Source organism: Lagopus muta, chromosome 5 (assembly GCF_023343835.1).
Source record: "Lagopus muta isolate bLagMut1 chromosome 5, bLagMut1 primary, whole genome shotgun sequence".
NCBI lineage: Eukaryota > Metazoa > Chordata > Aves > Galliformes > Phasianidae > Lagopus > Lagopus muta.
The window spans coordinates 52,834,104-52,854,846 of NC_064437.1; the positions used below are offsets into that span (position 1 = coordinate 52,834,104).

Genomic DNA, 20,743 nt, shown 5'->3' on the forward strand with positions numbered 1-20,743 from the left:
TCGGCATTCTGATCTACACTTCTGCTTACCGTATCTATGAAGTCTTCTCTCCTTGGTCGTTTCCTGAGCGATGGGTGCAAGCACCCTGCCCGTCTAGAAAGCTTTCAGGGGCGCTGGGACCGAGGGCAAGGCGGAAGCCTCCACGCACGAAGAAGAGCGTCCGCCTCAGTGCCCTTCTTTCCGAACTCATGCCCGGAGCCGCGAGGAGCCCGCAGTCCCTGCCGCTGACCTGAGGCTCTGAGCGGCCGCTCCCGCCTACAACTCCCATCGTGCACCACGCGCAGGGGGCGTGCGTCTGTTTCGCTACGCGCGGATCGTCCGTTGTCCGTTCGAACCGACCAATGGTAGCGAGGCGGTAGCGCCTCCAGCCAATAGTGACGGGCAGGCCGGGAGGGGCGGGACCGCGGGGTGGCGCGTCGGGCCAATGGGGAGGCGGGGCGGCAGGTATGAGATGGCGGCGGGAGCGCCGGCGGTCGGTGCTCGGCGGGGCGGCAGGTAGGAGCGGGGCGCCGCCCGGGATGCGGGGCGCGTTCTCGCATGGTGCGGCAGAGGCGTGGAGCCGGGGGTCGGTGTGCCCGGGCCTGAGCGGCGCCGAGCGGCGACGGGAAGCGCAACCTGGCCCGCAGTGCCGCATTGCGGGCCGCCCTCGGCGCGGTGTGCCGCAGCGCTCGGTTCCGAAAGAGAAGCAGCTGTAATTGCAACCGGCTTCTTCGCAAGCTCTTTTCCCACAGCTGCCGGTCGCGCAGCATACGATAAGCTGTTCCCAGAACCGTCTGCCGGCTGGCTCGGCGGAACTTGGCGCGTTCGCTCTCGGCCGGTAACGCTCTAACGCCCCGAGCCCGGTGCGGAGCTGTGGTTCGAAGGCAGGAGCCGCTGCCTCGGGCCGTCCCTCCCTGCCCGGCTCCTCCCCGCAGCCCCCCACCACTGGGTGCTGTGATGTCCTGCTCGCCCGGAGCCCACGGTGCCGCTGGGCGCCTCCCTGCCCCCCTGTGCCCTCCCGCCCGCGCTGCCGCGGGATCTCGCGGATAACCCGCGGCTGCGGGTCAAAATAAAACGGAACAGTCATAGAATCGCAGAACGGTTGGGTTGGAAGGGACATCAAAGGTCATCCGGTTCCAACCCTCTGCTGCAGGCAGGGGTGCTGACCGCTACAACCGCTAGGTCCGGGCCGCATCCAACCCTGAATACCGGCAGGGATGGGGCAGCCTGTCACACAGCGTGTTGTGGCTGCTGGGAAGCAGCCGTCCCGGTCCCGCTGCACAGGGGCTCCCAGCCCCGCTCCCTGTGCACAGCCCCACGCCACCCTTGCACGCGAGCTGTATTTTCTCTCGTTCTCTGTCTGCAGTGTGTCCTGATTATTTTCCCTGTCCTTCCTCGCCCTCCTTTTTAATAGTGTCTCCAGAAAAGCTGGCAAGTTCAGTTCTATCAGTCACGCTGACTGATAGTGCTGCCTCTCCTCTTGGGATTCCTCCTCTTTTCTGTCCCTCCAGCATTCATTTCGGCGTCAGCTCGCAGCCCTCTGAAGGCAGGGGATTGCCTTTGTTCTGTGTTTGTACAGCACGGAGCACAGCGGAGTCCCCAGCTGTGACTGAGGTTCCCAATGCCACAGTGATAAAAGTGAATAGAGCAGTAATGAGGAGAGGCAGCTGCTGCCATCTAAAAGGTTCCATTTTGGTGTTGGTTTCTGTGAAATTACAATTGGATCTAAGGCAGCTCCTTTACAGCTGCTTTGTATAAAGGTTTACATTAAAATAAATATATTTACCAATTTTGCGTTGCACTGAAAGTCATGAAAATTGTAGTGGCATTATTTATTCAGATTGTGTTAAGGCAGATGTATGAACCTGCAAATCCTTAATGCAGAAGTACGGGGTTTCTGGCAGTAGCTGTGCTCCTGAGAGCTTAGGGAGTGTAAGACAGGATCTGGATGTATCCCATGCTGCAGAATCGGCCCGAAAAGCAGTGCTGACATAGGATGTGGCTTTGTGAGCAGCACTGCATTGAGTCTGCAGCCCCAAGGTGCCTTTCAGTCCTCCTCCCTTAGCACCAGAAGGTGTCTGGGTGCTGTGATGTGCTGCAGGCTGATTGAAGTGTGGCTTTGTTGACTTTACAGCATTCCAGTGGATTTTATGAAGAACACCATAAAAGAATTCTCTGTGTTCTAAGTTGGAACGTTTCACGTTGAAATGCAAAATTCTCAATGTTTCAAGCTGCCTCGCAAGCAGTCTGGTTTGCCATCAGTAATGTTTTCCATTTTCAGTTTGTTCCAAGCCCGCTTTCCCCCTCTTGCAGCCCTTTATCATTCTGGATAGGTCTGTCTCCAGGTTTGCATTACACACGTGCAGCTGATATGGCTGAGGTCTGTTCAGGTCTTTTGCAGAGACAGAATTTGAATTCATAGATGGTAGCAGGAATTTGGATATCCAGTTTATCCAATGCCCAAAAGATGGCCGATTGCTGCATTAGTTCCAGGTTGTCCAGCACAGGCTGCTATCACATAATAGCAGCTTTGTTCCCCAGTTCCCTGCTGTTTAAATTGTATATTATTATCTGATTCCCATAGCCAAAAGGCTGAATCACTGTATGTCATCTGTTTAGCTGTGAAGAAAGCAAAGCAACAATTAAAAAAGGCAGTTTTTATTATGGCTCACTAGGACGAAGCCTAGAAACAGTGGTCAAGGCTTGGCACTCACTGTGCTATGCACTGTGCGCTCATCACAAAAGGACTCTCTTTGCCCTTAAAGACCTCATGAGTGTAACCCTCGGCAAATTCGCTGCGTGTTTTTCTTGACATTTTTCAGAGGCAAATCAGTCACCCTATAGGGAGTTACTGTGCTAAATCTGAGGGCTGAATGTGATCTTTGTGATGCTGTCTTACAAGAATGTCGGTCCCAAGTACAGTCCTCAAAGCAACCTTAGCAGTGAAGTCACTTCTCATGTCTCCGCAGCCCATTCCCACTAGAGTTCTTTTAATTTTATTTTATTTTTTATCTAGGAAATAATTCGTCTTCTAGTCTTTTTGTACTTAAAATGATTTCACATCATTCCGCTCTGGTCCTTTCATCTCTTAGCAAAATATGGGATGGCTCCTATCTGGCTCTGGAATACTGCCTTCAGACGCCCTCATTAATTGATTCCTTGCTCTGGCACAGCACAGGGACGATGCTCCTTCTCTCTCCCCAGGGAAATGCGAGCCTGGGCGCATCCATCCCATCTTCCTTTGTGCTTAGCCAGGCACAGAATCCCTGTGTTTTGTGTTCCCCAGCAGTGTCTGCTTATCGCTCTGTGCTCAGTGCTCGCTGCTTGCCTGGCTGTTCCTCAGTCGAAAGATTTTGTTATTATACGGGGAGATTTTCTTCCATTATCTGCCTTATTTTCAAAAGCTCTTTAATCCTTTTTCTCCTGCCTGGTAAGACTCGCCTGCTGCAGTGTGGCTGAGGCATGAGCTTTCCCGCGACAACATCCCAAGTGCACGAAGTGATGCTGGGCTGCATTCTGCCCGCTGAATGAGGTGCATTGGACTGCCCTGAACTGCAGCTTCCAGCTCTTCCACTTTCCTAGCAAGAAAAACACAGCTCGTTTCTTGCCCCAGAGGTGCCTCATCCTTTCTCGGCTTATTTGTGTTCTCCTTATGCTCTGTTTCATGATGCTGGAATCTGCTTCTTCCTTTGCGTGTATGGACTTGCATCTAATACAGGTATTTGAATTGTTCTGAAGCAGGCAGGTCTCCCTCATCAGAACACGACTTGCTTCCACGTGCGCTGACTTCCTGCTCGCGCCCCAGGTGCAATCACCAGGTTGTGCCGGTTAAAATCTCACTTTTGTCCTTGCTTCCAAGGCATTTCCCCTGTTTGGATCTAGTTACCTTAGGGATTAATTGATCCATCATGATTTTGACCTCCTGCACCATCCACTCCCCATGAAATGATGGGGCTGTCATGCCTGAAGCAAGAACGCTGTGTGTGACAGACAGCTTTCTTTGTGGCTTGGCTGGGATCACAGGCTTTGCTCCTGAAAGATACCAGAATGGCACGAAGCTCAGCACAATATAGGGCCGATTTTTTTTTAATCTGCTGTCTTAATCACAACCCTATTAGTACAAGGTTTTATTATTCATCGGGATTTGACTTTATTCATGGGATCAGAGAAGAAGCCATTCGGTCCTTTATTGTATTGTCTTTTGATGTGTCATAAAGCAATCTGAGATCGCAGTGTCTAAGAATATGACTCTAATTGCAAGTAAGGAAAAAAACAGCAATAAACTAACAAAATGTTTGTCTCCCCTTTGCTGCTGCTACATAAAGTGGGTGTAGGCAAAGTAATCCATCTTCCTTTTTTAACGGGAAAGCGGCAGATGGGGCACATGGCTTTTTCTGAAGGTTATAGCGTGTGCAGCAGTGGGGATTGGCAGGGCTATTGTGTGTGAAGCCAGTGGGGGCTTTCTCTTTGCTCAGAAATAGGGGTTAGCCTCCCATTTCCATTTTGATTAGCAATAACGATACAAAGGCAAATTTTCAGCACTGGGCAGGGCTGCTAATAAAGTGACCTCGGAGCTGAGCGGCTCGTTGAAGGGCCGTGCCGCTATCAGAGCGCGCAGGGCTGCTTCCAGCTGCCGGGATCCGGAGGGACATGGAATGGGGAGCCTGGAGCGGAGGCACAGCAGCCGTGGCAATGAGCAGTGCCCTTCCAGCTCCTGGAGTCGAGCACGGCTCCTGGGCTGCATGGCGCAGGGACTCGGTGGCTGTCCCACTGGCACGGTGACATCGGTTGTGCTTGGGTGCTGTTGGGAATGCGTTTGCATGGCTTTCCTCATGGCAAACGCAGGGTAGATTTGGGGCTGTTTTGTGGGTTCCTCTTAGATACAGGTGGAGAGCACTTAATACCACGCTACTCCTAATTCAAAACCCCGGTTTCTATGTAGGAGTTATTTGCCGTTAAACTCCAGCTACGCAGCCTTTGGCAAGAGACATGAATCAATTTGTCCAGCTTTTCTTTTCTGTTTTGTCTCTGTGTGAAGGCTGATGCCCAGTGTGTGCCAAGGGGGCCTTTCAGCCCCAATAATGCGCCCTTGTGTCTCGTAGCATGCGTGGGATTTGCATAGGCTGTGCTGGGACAGGCAGGTTTCTTTTGTTGCTGGAAACAAGGAGCAAGTTCTTTCCCCTGTCTCTGCTTCCTAATGCCTCTCCAAAAGCTCTCAGCACTCATGTAAGAAATTTAATTTTTTTCTATTTATTTTTGCATTAAATGTTGTTGAACTTGATGCAGCTCTAACACCGTCTGTGCGGCAGACTCACGTCAGTCAGTTCTAGCTGACAAAATTGTTTAATTTCCTTTCTCTGAATCTAGATATCTGATTGTCAGAGAGAGCAGATAATCTGTGATGCTTGATGTAACTGCTGCAAAGTATTTGCATATCTTCTCTGTGGGGAAACAAAACTGCTAGTGAGTGAATAACAGCGCACGGATCATTGCAGGCAGGGTCACTGGGCCCATACACTCACTATTAACCCTTCTCAGGATCTGTATTGCCACAGAATGAGTTGTCATGGGTTTCAGGCAAAGGGCTTGCTCCGCATTATGGGCAGAGCTGGCACTTGCTCACGCATTGCAGCCCTGCGTGATGAAATGCGAATGTGATCAGGTCGATGGGTAGTTGCTTTTTGGCAGCGGATATTGAATCGTTGCATCTCAGTCTTGATTTGTGACAGATAACAAACTACCAAAAAACATACTGGGAGGTACTTGGGGAAATATGGCCCCCATTAGAAGCCAGCAGCATGCTCTCCAGGCCACTGAGCAACGCAGCTGGGAACCTTTAAGAGCTTTCTGAAATTCTCGCTGGCCTGGCAGATTGCCCTACGTCTGCCTCGCAGATCTTCCTCCTTGCATCCCCTTGAAGGAGCCTGACATCCACAGGGAGCAGTGCAATGAGGCAGGGCTTTGTAGGGGTTCTCACGGTGCAAGTGTTGCTGAATGCTTGGTTCCCTGCGGCTGCAGCGAGCACCCCGCTCCCTGTGCAGCCTTCCCAGCCTTCCTCCTGCTCTGATCTCTCCCTGGAAATTGCATCGAGACGGTCTTCCAGGTCTCAGCCATACAGCAGCCACGTGGATAACTCTTAGGGCCAGAGGGCTGCAAGTGCCTTCCCTTGTGGAGGCTTGTGCAGAGCAGTGAGCCCAGCTGTGGTCAGAACACAGTGCCACGGGCTCTGGTCTTTGGGGCTGCGTGCTTTGCAGCAGGAACCTCCAGGACTGATGTGATCCCCTCTGTATGCACTCATCATTCCTGTTACCTGTGTGCTTAGCAGCAGCTGTTGGAAAATGTTCAACGGGAGCTCACAGCTGAGGGGGAATATCGAAACAGAGGAAAGTGTTGTACGGGAGCTCAAGAATGATTAAAAGACTGGAAAATGTCACGCAGTGAAAGCAGTCAGTGTGTGTGAGCTGGGTGGGTAGGCAGCCTCCGCCCAGAGCCATGGAAGAACTGGCACACCAACTGGCATGGTTGGACTCGTGCTTTACAGCAAAGTATGACATTGCAATGGCTTGTGACTGGAGATTAATGACACTAATTCTCTGTTTTAGGTAAAAGAGGGGCCCTGGCCTGTGGGCCTGACTTCAGAATGTGTGAGTCTTTGAGATACAAGTGGGAAGACAGTAATGAAAGACCTAGAGGTAGATGGAAATTGGGATAAGCTTTATTATGAACATGATTAAGAGTGCTGATTAAACTGTGATCTCTTTGATAACTGTAATTTATCTAACCTGTGCTAGGGCTATGTATGTTATCTATAACCTTCACTAGAGCTGTGTCCCACATGCATCTTTTTCCCACGTGGCTTTCATGCCACTTGAAAAGCTATCCAACTGCAAAAAGTCAGTGTCAGTAGAGAACTGGGAGGTCAGATGAAGGACAGCCTGAAGAAGAGACAAGACCTGGAGGAGCCAAAAAGAGATGTACCAGAAGGAAGGCTGCTAAGAGTTCCTCAAGGACTGATTTTGAGCGGCTTGTGCTTATCCTGATAGGTTCACACTCGCTCCAGATTCAGAGGTGGGCAGTTACTGTAGGTGGCAGAGAGCAGTAACCAAAGAGCTGGCAGCTTGATGATGGAACAGTGATGAGAACTGATGAGTACCAGCTGTCCATGAAAATATTTTGATTGGGATTTAAAATTTCAGGCCACTAGGAGTGAATTTCTCAGGAGGAAAGGAGACAGGACCAAAGTTATTTATGACTCAGAGTGGTAAGTTACTGTAAAATACTGGATGTCGTAGCTGCCTGAGTGAGGACAATGTGGATGCGGTGACAGTTTCTTTAGCTGGGTGTTGTCAAGTGTTGCATATTTTACCATCGCACTCTGGAGTGTGCGAGTCATTTGGGCTGTGTTGTGTAAACAGGCCAGAAATGTTTTTGCTCCAAAGGTAAACGTGTCTGTGCTGTGCTGAGCACCCACCAAAGGCCAACAGTGCTGTCTGCGTAGACTGGAGGCTCCTGTGTCAGCAGATGTCTTCTTTGGGGCACCAGCTGGCTGTGAAAAAGCAATGAGAAGGTACTTTATTTTCTCTCTCTCCTTTTTTTCCAGTGATGCCATCTGCAATCTTGTCATCTGCAATGAGTCCTCCCTTCGCAGTCAGCCCATTATCTTCAATCCCGACTTCTTTGTGGAAAAGCTGCGCCATGAAAAACCGGAGGTGTTCACGGAGCTGGTTGTCAGCAACATCACCAGGCTCATCGACCTGCCTGGGGCTGAGCTGGCCCAGCTCATGGGAGAGGAGGACCCGAAGCTGCCTGGAGCAAACAGCACAGCCTCTGGGTTTTTTCGTTCCTTGATGTCTTTGAAACGCAAGGGTGAGCATGGGTGCTTAAAATACATGCCAAGTTGGCCTTGTCTTTGCATGCAGCATGCTTGATTTTGTCCATGGTAGTTCATGCTCTGTTTTCCTTAGCTTGTTAGATTTCTTCTCTAGTGATGGAGTATAATAAAGACTGCAAACATCAGGCACTGTGAAGAACAGTAATTCCCAGGTTTTACAGGCCACTGACTTCACTCAGTGCCCACTTTCTCCTCCAGTTTCTGTATCAGCTATCCTGAAGGCCTTGTCATACAGATCTGTGAGCTGCACAGACAGGTAGGTGTCTCACATCCAAACATCAGCACAGCTCTGATCCATGTCCTGGTCCCAGTGACAAAGCTCTGCAGATTCACTACTTGAGATCAGGTTCAGCCTGGGGAAATCACGTATTCCGAGGCAAGCACTCAGCTGGAGCTTTCTTCTGGAGTTATGAAACAGTGGTCTCTGCCTGCTCCTCAGAAGTCTGGGCTTTGCTTTTTTGCACAGATGTGTTCAGATCCTCTCCTCTTTGCTGGCTCACAGTACCATTCCATTTTGTTACATCTTGACAGGTGTTCTATGTGCCTTCTCCCACCTCTGCCCACACTTGAGGGGATACTGATTCTCCATTAGAAGTTCAGTGAAACGCTGTCTCTCATCTAGACAAACTACCTCCATCTGGGCACCTCTCGCATCCTTCTGTCTGCCATGGTTTACTAGCTAGACCAGCTGTCTGCTGGCAGGGAAGCTGTGGGTAGCTGCCTCCAAATGCTGGCAGCCTGGAGCTGAACACTTCTAATTCCTTTGAGCAATTCTGCTCTTGGGAGCATCTCTGAGAAGGCAGATATCAGTACGCCTGAGTACGGCTTCTTTCTGTCTTCAATCTTAATACAAAGGTAATGAAAGCTTTCACCTTGCTTTATGAGGACACTGCTCAGGCTGATTTTTCCGGTGCTGAATCCTGCCCTCTGTTTCTGGTTCCAGCGGCAAAGCCAGCAGATGTGATCTCCCTGGGCTGGACTGCACTGCAGGTGAAAATCAAGTACTGCAAATCAAGTACTTCAGATCCTTAATTGAGAATTAGCCCATTGCTGTGATTTACCCTGCTGCTCCATAATAGCAGCTCTTCACACTGCCCCCAGACAGCAGTTACACCGTGCTCGTGCCTGTGCTGCTCCCGCCTCTGCTCCAGGAGAGCAGCAGGACACCTTACATTTAGGCACTCATTATTTGGCAAACAGGAGCGAGTGTCTGATTTTAAACATTTTTCTCATCGCGTATGGAAACTTCCCTGTTCTTGTCAAAACCTTCTAGCGGGGGTTTGTGAATCTTCTCTAGCTCTTTTTCCTTTAACAGATCCATACTCTGCTGGAGCACTGCTGTTACCTACTTTCAGACCCGACGCCTCCCTTCCAGCTCCACTCCTTCCCACATTCAGTGTTTCCATGGCCGTGTGTCTCACTGCAGCTACAGTTAGCAGATGTTTCCAAGTCTGCTGGCTCTGCTCCCAAGCTGCAATGGCAGTGTCTCCCTGCATTGACAGGCACTGTCTGTAAACTCCTTGGCCAAACTCAGAGGAAAAAGGGAGTTTGTGCTTACAGAGAAAATCAATTTCAAGTATTGTCTGTTTCATCTTTGAGCCATCATTTGTTTTTCTTCATGTTATAGACCAGCTAGAACAAACAGGTTTTATTTCTTCAAAGCCAGAGGCCAAGAACCATACTACTCTGAGCTGATCAAACTGCAAATACTGCAGCTTCTGTGGGCATCGGGCAACTCAATCTCATGCTGCTGCTTAGTTTCAGAAGTCATTGCACCACAACATCTAAGCCTTTGTAACTCAGCATCCATTCTCCAAACACTTCTTTCAAGTTTCTTTGAGAATCAAATTCTCATTCAGATATCAGCTTCTGACTTCAAAAGTAAATCGAATCTGTCAGGCATGTCTCAAGATGATGTATTTTCCTCTTATTTTCCTGGCCACTACTGATTCTATCTGTTGAATGTCTAATGAGTTTAGTTTTTCTTCAAGGACAAGAATCTTTTGCCAATCACTCTCTCCCTTTGCTCTCAGGCCTTTCAAATCTTGCGTGCGGATCAAGAGGTCACATTGTCCTCCTTTCTCCTGCAAGGCTGAAGCGTATGCCTTATCAGAGGGAGGTCAGAAAGTTCTTGATTTAACAGGAGGCTGGAGTTCCTGGTGGCTTGCCATTTCTGAAGTCCAGGAAGAAAGTGAAACATTCTTCAGGCGGAATAAATTTAGTTGTGCAGGAAGGCTGCTAGAGAAGTGCACAGTGTTAGCCAGATCATCCCCACATGCTGTGAACATCAACACCACAGAACAGCAAGATCTGTAATGGAGAAGACCAAACGCTAGTAAAGTCACAGTGGGGAAAAAAGACACGAGACAAAGCTTGTGGGGGGAGATAACTTTTGTGAGACCAACTGATGCATTGCTTTTCTCACTTGGTGTCGTGCCTTCTCTTCTACTAGCACATGTTCCCCTCTCCTGTAATCTGGCAGCTACGCCTCCTCCTGCTCTGCTCCATGTCAATCCACAGTGAGAATTAACTTGGGCATTTCTTCTCAGGTGTGCAGTTGTAGCAGTCCAGGCTGTTGCATCTATCTTTCCCACTCTGCTATTCCCATAGAGTTCAGACTTACAGATGATATGCCCTTTAAAACTGAAGCATCTGTTCTGGTGTTGTTTCTTTTCAGGAGCTAGAGAATGTTTGCCTTAGCTGATAAAAACTAATTAAGCTGAGGTAAGAATCAGGATGATGAAGCCCTTGTAAGTACAGCATGGTGAGAGGAAGTGACTTATTGGGGAGTGCTTGTGAGATAATACCTGCGTGTGTGTGTGAGGGGTCCCTGTGACCTCCGCTCATAGTATTTTGGGGCACTGTTTTTGCATTCTGAGATGCTGCTCTGAGGGGACATGTCTCTCTGTGACTGTTGTGCTCTGAGCTGCTTGAACATGTTATCTTTTGTTCTGCAGAGAAAGGAGTGGTGTTTGGCTCCCCACTGACAGAAGAAGGCATCGCACAGGTCTCCCAGTTAATTGAGTATCTGCACAAAAGTAAGTGTTTCTATCTTTTTCCTCCTATTCCAAGGGTTATCTGTGTGGCCTGCCCCAGATCTCTGCGGTGCAGGCAGGGGGGAAAGCAGAGTTATCCATCAGCAGGATTGGGGGTCAGAACTAGGTGACTGTTCCCCAGGATTGCCTGTTCCATGAGTTGGTCTCTTTCCACTGTGCACATACTCTGTTTACTTATGGGAGTCAACTTGAAGTCATGGCTTTGAATGCAGCTCAGTGAGGCTTGCTGTCAAGCTCTGCAAAGAGTTCTGCTTTAGTAAGAAAATGGGAATCAGCCTCTGAATAATTGGTGGCCTTTTTTTTTTTCTTTCTCCCCTCCATTGAACAGATCTACGAGCAGAAGGTTTGTTTCGGGTGCCAGGCAACAGCATCAGGCAACAGATTCTAAAGGATGCTCTGAACAGCGGTACAGATATTGACCTGGACTCTGGGGAGTTTCATTCCAATGATGTGGCTACCTTGCTTAAGATGTTCCTGGGTGAATTACCAGAGCCCCTGCTGACACACAAGCACTTCCACGCCCACCTCAAAATTGCAGGTGAGTAAGTAACAGGAGGCAGCGATGAACAGAGGGAATGGAGCCAGCCTCCTACAAAGCTGGTAATGCTTTAGACCTAGATGCACTAGGCTGTGGGAGATCCTAAAGTACAAACCCTAAATGCATGGTAAGGAGGAGTCTTCCTGCCATTTCCTCCTAATGGTGGAAAGACTGGTGCTGAACGACCTACAGAATTGGGCCAGGTCTGCCTGGCCCAGTTCCTCTCTCCAGCACAAGAGAGGAGTCTGCGTTGGTAACCTGGGTCTACATCTGTTTTAACCATGGGCTCTCCTAAGCTAGGCAATGGCTTATATGTTCTTAAAGACCATTACTGAACTAACTTACCATGCCTTCAATCCATCAAAACACTTAGCAACTGCGTTGTTGTATAGGAGAAGTACTACAGCTTAACACATCAGGTGGGGAGGCTTGGGGGAAGGAGATAGAAGGTCAGGGGCTATGCAGGGCTTTGGAGGAGGGAAGAGGCTGCAATAGGCCTGCTGTCAGAGAGGCAGTGCCTGTCCTTCACATTCAGCCTTGTGATTTGGCAGACTTGATGCTGTTTGATGAGAAGGGGAATAAGACCAGCACTCCAGACAAAGAGCGCCAAATTGAAGCCCTCCAGCTGCTCTTCCTGATCCTCCCTGCGCCCAACCGCAGCCTGCTCAAACTGCTGCTGGATTTGCTCTACCAGACTGCCAAGAAGCAGGACAAGAACAAGATGTCTGCCCACAATCTCGCCCTCATGTTTGCACCCCACATCCTATGGCCCAGAAACGTGAGTAACCTCAGTATCTGCTGGTGGGATATTGCTAGGTTGAAAGCAAACCTCAGTAGGCTTGCAGGGGAAGAAATCGTATGGGAAGACTGTGCTGATACAACCAATTATTTGAGAGGCTGGAGGCTGGTGGTGATATGGAGCTATGTGGCTGGATTCAGTCTTTGTGTTCAGCCCAAGCCCACTCTAGGTTTCATTTGCAATTCCTACTTCCCTTCCAACAGCTGTGCCTTTGTGTCCTCTTGCCAGGTGACAGCAAATGACCTGCAAGAGAATATCACAAAGCTAAACAACGGAGTGACCTTCATGATCAAACACTCGCAGAAACTCTTCAAGGTGACCGTGCATTGGAGTCTTGCCCTCCCTGCCCTTTCTGTGGGAGTCCGAATGCCCTTTACCCACACAGATCCCAGTGGCAGGGGTATATTCTAGGTCCTCTCTTCTGGAGTGAGAGAGCATGATTTCTGCAAGAAGCTGTTCCCTTATTGAGAGGAAGTCTTTGGTGGGTGAGCAGCCCAGGAGGAGGAAGACAGCCTGGAGGTGGCCTTTGCGCCTCGCAGGTCGGAAGCACGGTGCAGTGTAATACCACCCTCTGCTGGACACCCAGCACCTGATTCCTGGCTGGGAAACCTGTTTCCTTGGGGCAGTTGGTGACCAGGCTTCCCCCCGAGCGCTGGAAAATGGAGGGGCTTGGCCCGGGTGAGCGCCGCCAGGAGCTGCATCCTTAATACATCTACTCTGCAAGTGGCAGCTGGCCATTGCTGTTATAGGCAAAGTCTGCAGTCTTGGATATCCCTCTCTAGCTCAGAGTAGGATGCTGTGGTAGGACAGGAGAATCTACAGGTTTCTTCAAGGAAGTGTTTCTGCAGCAGGCCATCTCTTGACTTCCCAGGACCTTACAGGTCACTCTAGGCACCTACCCTCTGCAAAAAGAGCTCCCTTTCTGCCTTGTTTGTCAGACCCCTGAATGGCCAGCTCAGAGCTGGAGGAATTGCTTGGACATAACTTCTGTGGAACCTAGCTCTTATTTTGTTTTCTCCTAGTGTTGGTTGCATGCATCAAATGGAAACTCTGAGCAGGGATTCCACTGAGGACATGAAGTCCCATTGTATTTTTCTGTCCTAAACAGCAGATTTTCTTGATGGAAAAGGCTTGTTTGCATGGTTGAAGAGTGGCTCTTGGTGCAGCCGCCCTTGGCCCAGGGTCAAGTATATTATTCATGTTTTCTCTGTCCCTCATCACAGGCCCCACCTTACATCAGAGAGTGTGCCAGGCTGCATTACCTGGGATCCAGAGCCCACACATCAAAGGTAAGGCCAGCAATTGTGCCTGCCCTCCAAGGGCAGAGGCCATGGTACTATGAAGGGACCTTCGTGAGTGAAAAAAGCTGAAAACAAATGAAACCATGAAAGAGGATCTGATAGGGAGCAGGACTGAGGGAACCATATGGTGTGGTAGTGCAGGCAACTGCATTAGGGAAATTGGGCAGAGTTGAAGCATCTGTTAATCAAAAGCACAGGGAAAACTACCAGCTCCTCTTTAGCAGCAAACCCGTTCCCTGTGCCCAGTACATGCAGCACCTGCTCTTTCATGGAGTCCTGCCTTCCAAACAGACACATCTGCTGCCATGACCAGGCTGCTTGGTAGAGGGGCTGGGACAAAGGCTTCTTTCTGCCACTGCGGAAAGATTTGTCTGCTTCTCTCTAGCAAATGCTTCTCTGCCTCGTAGCTGCAGAAGAAGGCAGATGCATTGCAAGGAGCCTCACTGACCCTTCTCAAACCTGGAAGGGCTTTTGCAGCTGGCATCCAGGAAGGGAGGGAAGAAGCAGTGGGGTCACCTTTGAATTGCTGTCACCTCTTCCTGGCACAGGGCCTGCTGGTGCAGTGCTGCTGCAGAGGGGTAGGGAAAACACAGCATTCACTGGGGTGAGGCAGCTCACGAGACTTCCCAGCCTGACTCAGATGGGTGGCTCACTTGGATTAAAGCATGGGAAACGCTTACTGTCTCCGCTTTCCCAGGATGACCTGGATTTGCTAACATCTCCTGGTTCCAAGGAACTGCAACCCCTCAAGTCTCAGAAGCGAAGCCGTCTGGACTCCTGCCATCAGGAGGAGACCCAGCAGCGCACAGAGGAGGCACTGAGGGAGCTCTTTCGCCATGTACACAATATGCCTGACTCTGCAAAGAAGAAGAAGCTCATCCGGCAGGTAGTGTGGGAAGGAAAGATCTCTTTGGGGTGTGTTTGTCAGCACAGTTCTGGGCACAGGGCTAAAGGCAAGACCCACCTGAGAGCTGCCCCTAGTTCTTGGCTGGCTGAGGAGCATGGGCTCTGGGCTTTTAAGAGGCAGAACTGGATGGAGGCAGGGGAGGAGGTGGCCTGTCAGTGAAGCTTGCTGTACCAAGCTGTGCTTTAAGCTGTTTTTTGAGCCAGGGATTTGCCAGTCGGCAGTTTCCCAGTCCTGATTATGACTTTATTGATCTTTCTGCCTCAGGAAGTTCCTTCCTCTTTTGCTTCAGGGTCTGGGACAGACTGGTCTCTTTTAGTCTGGTGAGCATTCCAGCCCACTTGCTGCTCCAGAGAGGTTGTGTGGCATGGACAGCACTTGTCCTGGCTATAAGCCTTTAGCTCCCTTCCCTGACTCCTTTCTACTTTAGCCTCTAACTTGGTATCCTGCATAAACCCTGAGCTCCCTGTAATACTGTGTAGGAGATGCAGCCTTCTGCTTCCTTCTCCCCTGCAGCTATGAGCTGCTTCTACATTTGAGGGTGTGGAAAAGCCAACCAGAGACTTAGCCAGAGGGCAGCAGTAGAGTAGCATACAGCAGCAAGGGGCTGGTGTAACTGTAAACTAAACTGTGCTAACCTTCTGCCTTTGTGTTTCCTTCTAGTTCAATAAGCATCCTTCAGCTCTCACTCCCAGCTCTGATGTGGCCACACCCCCAGCACCACGACGCACTCGCTCACGCTCCTTCAGCGGCCTCATTAAGGTAAGGGCAGCCTCCAACCCCTGCTCTCTGCTGTGAGTTTCTGATGTTGCTTTCTGCTTTTGCCTTGCCCTGTCTTAAATACAACCCTCAAAGGTATGGACTGTTCAAAGTACTGACTGCTAAACAGCACAGATCTGCTCGGGACAGAAAGGTAGCACAGTGAAAATAAGCCTTGCTAGTATAAAGCGTAATTGTCTATGAAATGCTCTGATGAAATGTTTGGCTGTAGGGTCTGTGCATCTTTCTGAAGGGCCTATTTGCTTCTTGAGATGAGATGAGGATTGACATGGAGCTGATCTGTCAGCACAGGTGTATGCACACTGTAGGCTGCCCTGCAGCAGCATGTACCTGTGTCTGGGCTCCTGGCCAGGCCTTGTGTCAGCTCCCAGACCCTCCAGAATCAGGCAGGCTTAGCCTGGTGGCATGGTATTTCAGATGGCTCTGCTTTGCAATCTCTGTTCTAGCCTGGCTTCCTCTTTTCTTTCCCAGCATCCAACTGCTTATCAGCTGTGCATCTTGCTCCTTCCATTTGCTTTCCTCTCTGTGCTCTAAGCAATAGCAAACAGGCCTCTCTTCTTGCGGCAGAGGAAGGTTTTGGGAACCCCGATAATACAGGAGAGGAAGAGCAGAGATACCACACCAGAGCCCAAACGAGTCAGCAAAGAGAATGTCCATCTGGTAAGAGCTGCTCCCAGCACTGCTGACATTGCTGAACATGTGGGAAGGGAGTTTGATTGCAACTTGGGCACCCATTTGAGTGATTCCCAGGGGCTGATCACTGTTCTCTACTCAAGACAAAGTTTCCAAGTTTCTTCTGCATGATCTGAGAAGGCCTTAGGAAACTGCTCCAGGGAGAACAGTGCAGAGATAATGAAGGCACATTCAAGGCCTGGGTGACAGCAATGGACCTCCACTCCAGAGTTTTCCTTCTGGCATTATCTGTGCTCCTGCTCTGTAGCACTGAGTTTTGCCCTATTCCCTCTCACATCCTCATCCACAAGTCGTACACAGCCAGCTGCCTCTGCATAGATCTGTCCCCTGGGCCGGACATGCCTCTAGTGGGTTTGGATTGTAGCTGCAGTCTGGTGGTACAGGTAGCTCCCAGAGAAGGCTGCAGATACCACTTAATTCCCTATCTCTGCTCCTATTCCCCTCTCTTGTTCAGTTACAGAAATGTGGATCTCCAGCTCACATGTCCCAAGGGAAACTGAAATCATTGGAGGGCCAAAAAGAGGTGAGAGACACAAATGTACATGTTCTTCCTGTAAGAACCTGGCCCGCTGAAGGACAAAGAGAGCTACAGAGGTGATGCCACGCTCATGAGGCTTTGCCTCTGGCTGTGGCTGCTATGGTCCTCTGGCTGCAGCAGTCTGCTCCACGCCAAGCAGATGGTATGCTGGGCACCAGACCCTGACGACTTCCATCCAAGCAGGGATGTACAGCTCCTCTGTCTGCGAGCTGGCAGGCTGGTTGTCATGGGAGGTGGGAGGGCAGCTAGCAGCACGGACTGGTGCTAACAGCCTGTCAGGATGGCAGTGTCTGCACACTTCTGCTCTGCTTTGGTGAATAGTTGGAAAAAGTAAACATGCAGGCAGACTCCAGTAGGAGTCCTTGCAGGGGGAGAGGATAACATCACTTGCATGATGTTCTGTGTCGCAAGCACTCAATTGCTGTAATTCTCTGCTGCAGGAATCCTGTAGACGCGTGCGAGCCCACCTGCTTTCCAAGGATTCATCATCCCTCTGAATTGCTTTGCACCAGCGTTGGGTGGGGAATGCCCAGCCTCACAAGCTGTGAATAATGTGCTGCACTGAGCAGGCAGCGCTGCAGGCTCACGGTAGCCCTTACCAACGTGCCAGCACTCTTGAAACTGGACCTCTGCAAAGTCTGCAGAGACTTGTTTCTTTCTGTATATAAATAATATTATTACATTCATTATGGGGCAAACCACTATCTAACCAAAAGCTGTTGTGCAGCATGTCTGACCTGCTGGCTCTGGGAAGAGCTGGAGAGCTTGCTTACACAGAGACCCCTCTGTACTGCAGGGACATGTTTGCACTCCCAGCATTCTGTGATGTTGTTAGACTGTGTGTTATTTTTTTTTTTAACTCTTTCTGCTCTGAGTTTTTAACATAAGCTTGTTTTGTTTCCTTCCCTCTGTTAGCAGTGAGAACAATGGACTCCAACCTTTACCTGCATCCCAACAGTTAACCTTACCTCCTGACCTCCTTTGGAGCCAGACCCTCTGTGCTTCCTAGGACCTCTGCTTCCCACGGGGTCCTTCTTGCCTTGCTGTCCCTGAAGGGTTGGAGTGCACAAAGTGGTACACAGCACAGGAGAGGGTCTGGGTGCCACCACTTCACAAAGAGCATGGGGAAAGCCACTTCTGAACCACTTTGTTTCACGTTTGGCTGGAGGCAGTCCTTGCACACTGCCTTCATGTTTCTGCATTCCTGTGCTGCTGCTGGCTCTGCATGTTGAGCAAGGAGAGGCTTTGCTTTGTGTTCCTCCAGGGAGGCGAAGTGGCACAGGGCTTATATCTGGGGACAGAAGGCTGGCAAAAGCTGTCCTGGAGCAGGGCAGCCCAGCCTTCGGATGCTGGCATGTCTCACACAGGCAGAATCTGGTAGCAGCTTGCACAGTATAGCAGCAGTACAAGAGGCGCAAGAGGGCTCCAGTCATTTTTTATCTGCTGCAAATGGTGCCCAAAGGCTTTGGCTCAAGGTATTTGGCTGGCTGATCAGGCAACTGGCTGATCAATCATTAAACTGGGAGAAAGGGCTGGAGCCAGGTTCAGCTTTTTGCCCTGAGCTGCAGAAATGAGATGAAACCATCTCGAGACAGGATAAACCCCCATCACAGCTGGCCATTGTCAGCTGCCTTGTTAAGCTGGAGTGCTCCAGTGAGCCAATCTTGCCAAGTACCTGTCTGCAAGCACTCTGGGGTAGGAGACACACAGGGTCACTACTGTGAAATAAAGATTTAATCAGTTGAGGAACCATCTAAACACTTCTCAGCCCTTCTTGGCGAAGCAAATAATCTCTGGAATCCAATTATAATTGTCTTCTAATCTTTAAGAACCAGCAGCCGGCAGGAGTTAGAGCTCTGTCCTTGACAGCTTTTGGAGACAACTGGTGGCAGGAGGTGTGAATATGGGGATGTGAGCAGGGAGTTCAGTCTGACTGGCTCAGAATGGGGTTTTTGTGCCCTGTGCAGCTTAGCAGAGTTATTCATGTTTTTGTACTATCTTTTTTTTTTAAGAGCTACAAAGCTCTGTGCTTCATGCTGCTATGTCCAAGGGGATGTTCGTGGCACTTTATCGGGAGTGCCTGTCCCCAGTCTGACCCCAGAATGGAGGAAATGTAAGGGGCAGAGGGACAGTAGATATGGGAGTTGTGAGTTCCTGGTGTTAGAAGTCTCTGTCACAGCAAAGAAAGCGCCGGTTCTTCAGGGACCAGGCAGGTGAGGATGCTGTGAAGAAGGGCAGAGGCTGTTTGCTACGGTAACAGTATGTGCTGTTTGGATGTGTCTGTAATCCATCCCTCCAGAGGCTGAAGATGTCTTTGTGCTCCTCTCTGAAGGGCGCAGTGTGTTTGGCTGAATGCACTTCTGCCCCATCTCTGCAGCCTCCTGCAGTGCAGTGTGCTGCTGGCAGAGCCCTGGGAACATCAGCTTCCCTTTGGAACAGAGCCCGGGGTGGGGTGGCAGTGTGTGAGCAGCTGGCTCTGCTCCTGCTGCCTCTGCTCTTCCTGCATTTAGGGCTGCTGTGCTTCTGTTCATCCCATCCCTTCTCTCTCCTTCTTGCTCCTAGTGTACTCAGACGTATCTATATCTCTGTTTGGATGTTGGCTTTGCAAGGCATTCTCATTCCTCTGGCTAAATACACTGCTCCTGTACAGACAAGAGGAAAGTAGCTCTGCTCTGCAGTGTCAGCCCTTATGCTGACAGCTATAGCTCAGCAACTGGCTTCTGGCACTGCTGAGATTTGTTTAGCCCCAAGAAAATACTTTCTGCACCTCTTGCATGCCTTCCATTGCAGATAGAACGGGTGCAGTCCCCAGTGAGGTCCTGGGGTCGGTGCCCTGCCTTTAGCCCATGCTGCTCTCCTGCTCATGCTAAGGATGGAGGCGGCCAGCAGGGACTCAGCCCCTGGGACTCTTTGGTTGTCACAGCCCCACATTCACAGCGCTCCACAGTCACGTCTGGATGTGTTCATTTATCTGCTCTGTGCAGTGCCTCACAAGGATGCTTCCTTCCTCCCAGAGCAGCCGCTAACTGTTCCCAGAGTCTCTCATTGCCAAAGCATTTTTAATCTTTGTTCTTATTTATATATGCTATGTATGTACTGTTTCAGACTGCTGCCTTTCCGTGTGTTCATGCAAAAACCCCATATTAAATGCTTTTATTTTTAACGGTTTTGTTGAGTGGCTTAAGCAGTTTCAGTGGGACAGGGAGGGCTCAGCGGTGCAGCTGCCTTCAAAAGGAAGGAACTGTCTGCTCACAACCCCAGCTCTGCTCTCCCGGAGGCGCGGAGGCACCGTCTGCCCACGGCTCTGTCCTCCCCTGGCACTGCTGCCTGCCCCCACATGGGATCTGAGCGCAACACGGGATGCCCAGGCGGGCTGTCCTCCCCCAGAGGTGGAAAGTTGGGCCTCTTCCTTTCCTGTCTTCCCCCTGCTGTCAGCCGGGGTGATGGGAAATAAGGTTTACAAAGAGCACTTTATATAAATAATGGATCAAATGAATACATTTTTCTCTTTAGAACCATTCCTTTCTCGGCTGCTGAGGGAGGATGCTTTCTGCCTGCATTTTCACTTCCTTCTTAATAATGGTGTCTCAGATTTTATGCAGATTATTTCCCTGTGAAGTTCTTCCATTTGAAATGCCCTGGGCTTGCCTGCCGTGGCTCAGACACTCATTAACATCCTCGCCGTGCAATTGAAAATCAAGCAGGAGAGGCGCGCTGTGTTGGGAAGCAGAGCTGTCTCTGCAGGGGCTGCTCCAAGTGGGAGCTCTCTCTGGGGCTGCGGTTGGGTGCCGAGGGACTCACATCTCCCTGAGCTCGGAGAGGGAGAGCATACGGACTTCTCTGCACTTGAAAGTGGGCTTGGGGGTCCGGAGAGACGCATCTGGCTTTGAAAATGCTGAACAAAGAGCTGCAAAAACTCACAGCAGTTATTTTGAACACTGCAAATCCAAATATCGCCTCCCTGATAACACCGAGGCAGCTGTGATTCAAAGCGACAGCTTCAGTCTGCTTACATCGTTTTAAAAATGAGTCGTTTTTAGCCTTTGGAACCACAACCCACACGCTGATGCTTGGCTGTACGGCTGGGCCCAAGCGTGGGGAGAGGGTACAGCCCTGGGGGGATCTCAGCCGACAGCATGTTTGGTTTGGCCTGTCACTCCTTCTGCACAGCAGTGACATTACAAAGCAAACAAGCAGCACTCCTCCTTCGTTTCATTAAACAGTTTTTATCTTAAAGTGCACTGCCCAGACTTGCAAATAAGTT

General features: G+C 50.2%; 1 protein-coding gene across 1 annotated transcript; it reads left to right on the forward strand.

Moving 5' to 3' along the window:
* Positions 1-439: 439 nt before the first annotated feature.
* Positions 440-19,611, forward strand: ARHGAP19 (Rho GTPase activating protein 19). The gene is made up of 12 exons (XM_048946812.1): positions 440-495; positions 7,580-7,845; positions 10,828-10,908; positions 11,255-11,464; positions 12,016-12,242; positions 12,492-12,578; positions 13,487-13,552; positions 14,262-14,450; positions 15,132-15,230; positions 15,816-15,908; positions 16,396-16,464; positions 16,920-19,611. The coding sequence occupies exons 1-12, from the start codon at positions 452-454 to the stop codon at positions 16,974-16,976; spliced, it is 1,488 nt and encodes a 495-aa protein (XP_048802769.1). The 5' UTR covers positions 440-451; the 3' UTR covers positions 16,977-19,611.
* The last annotated feature ends 1,132 nt before the right edge of the window (positions 19,612-20,743 follow it).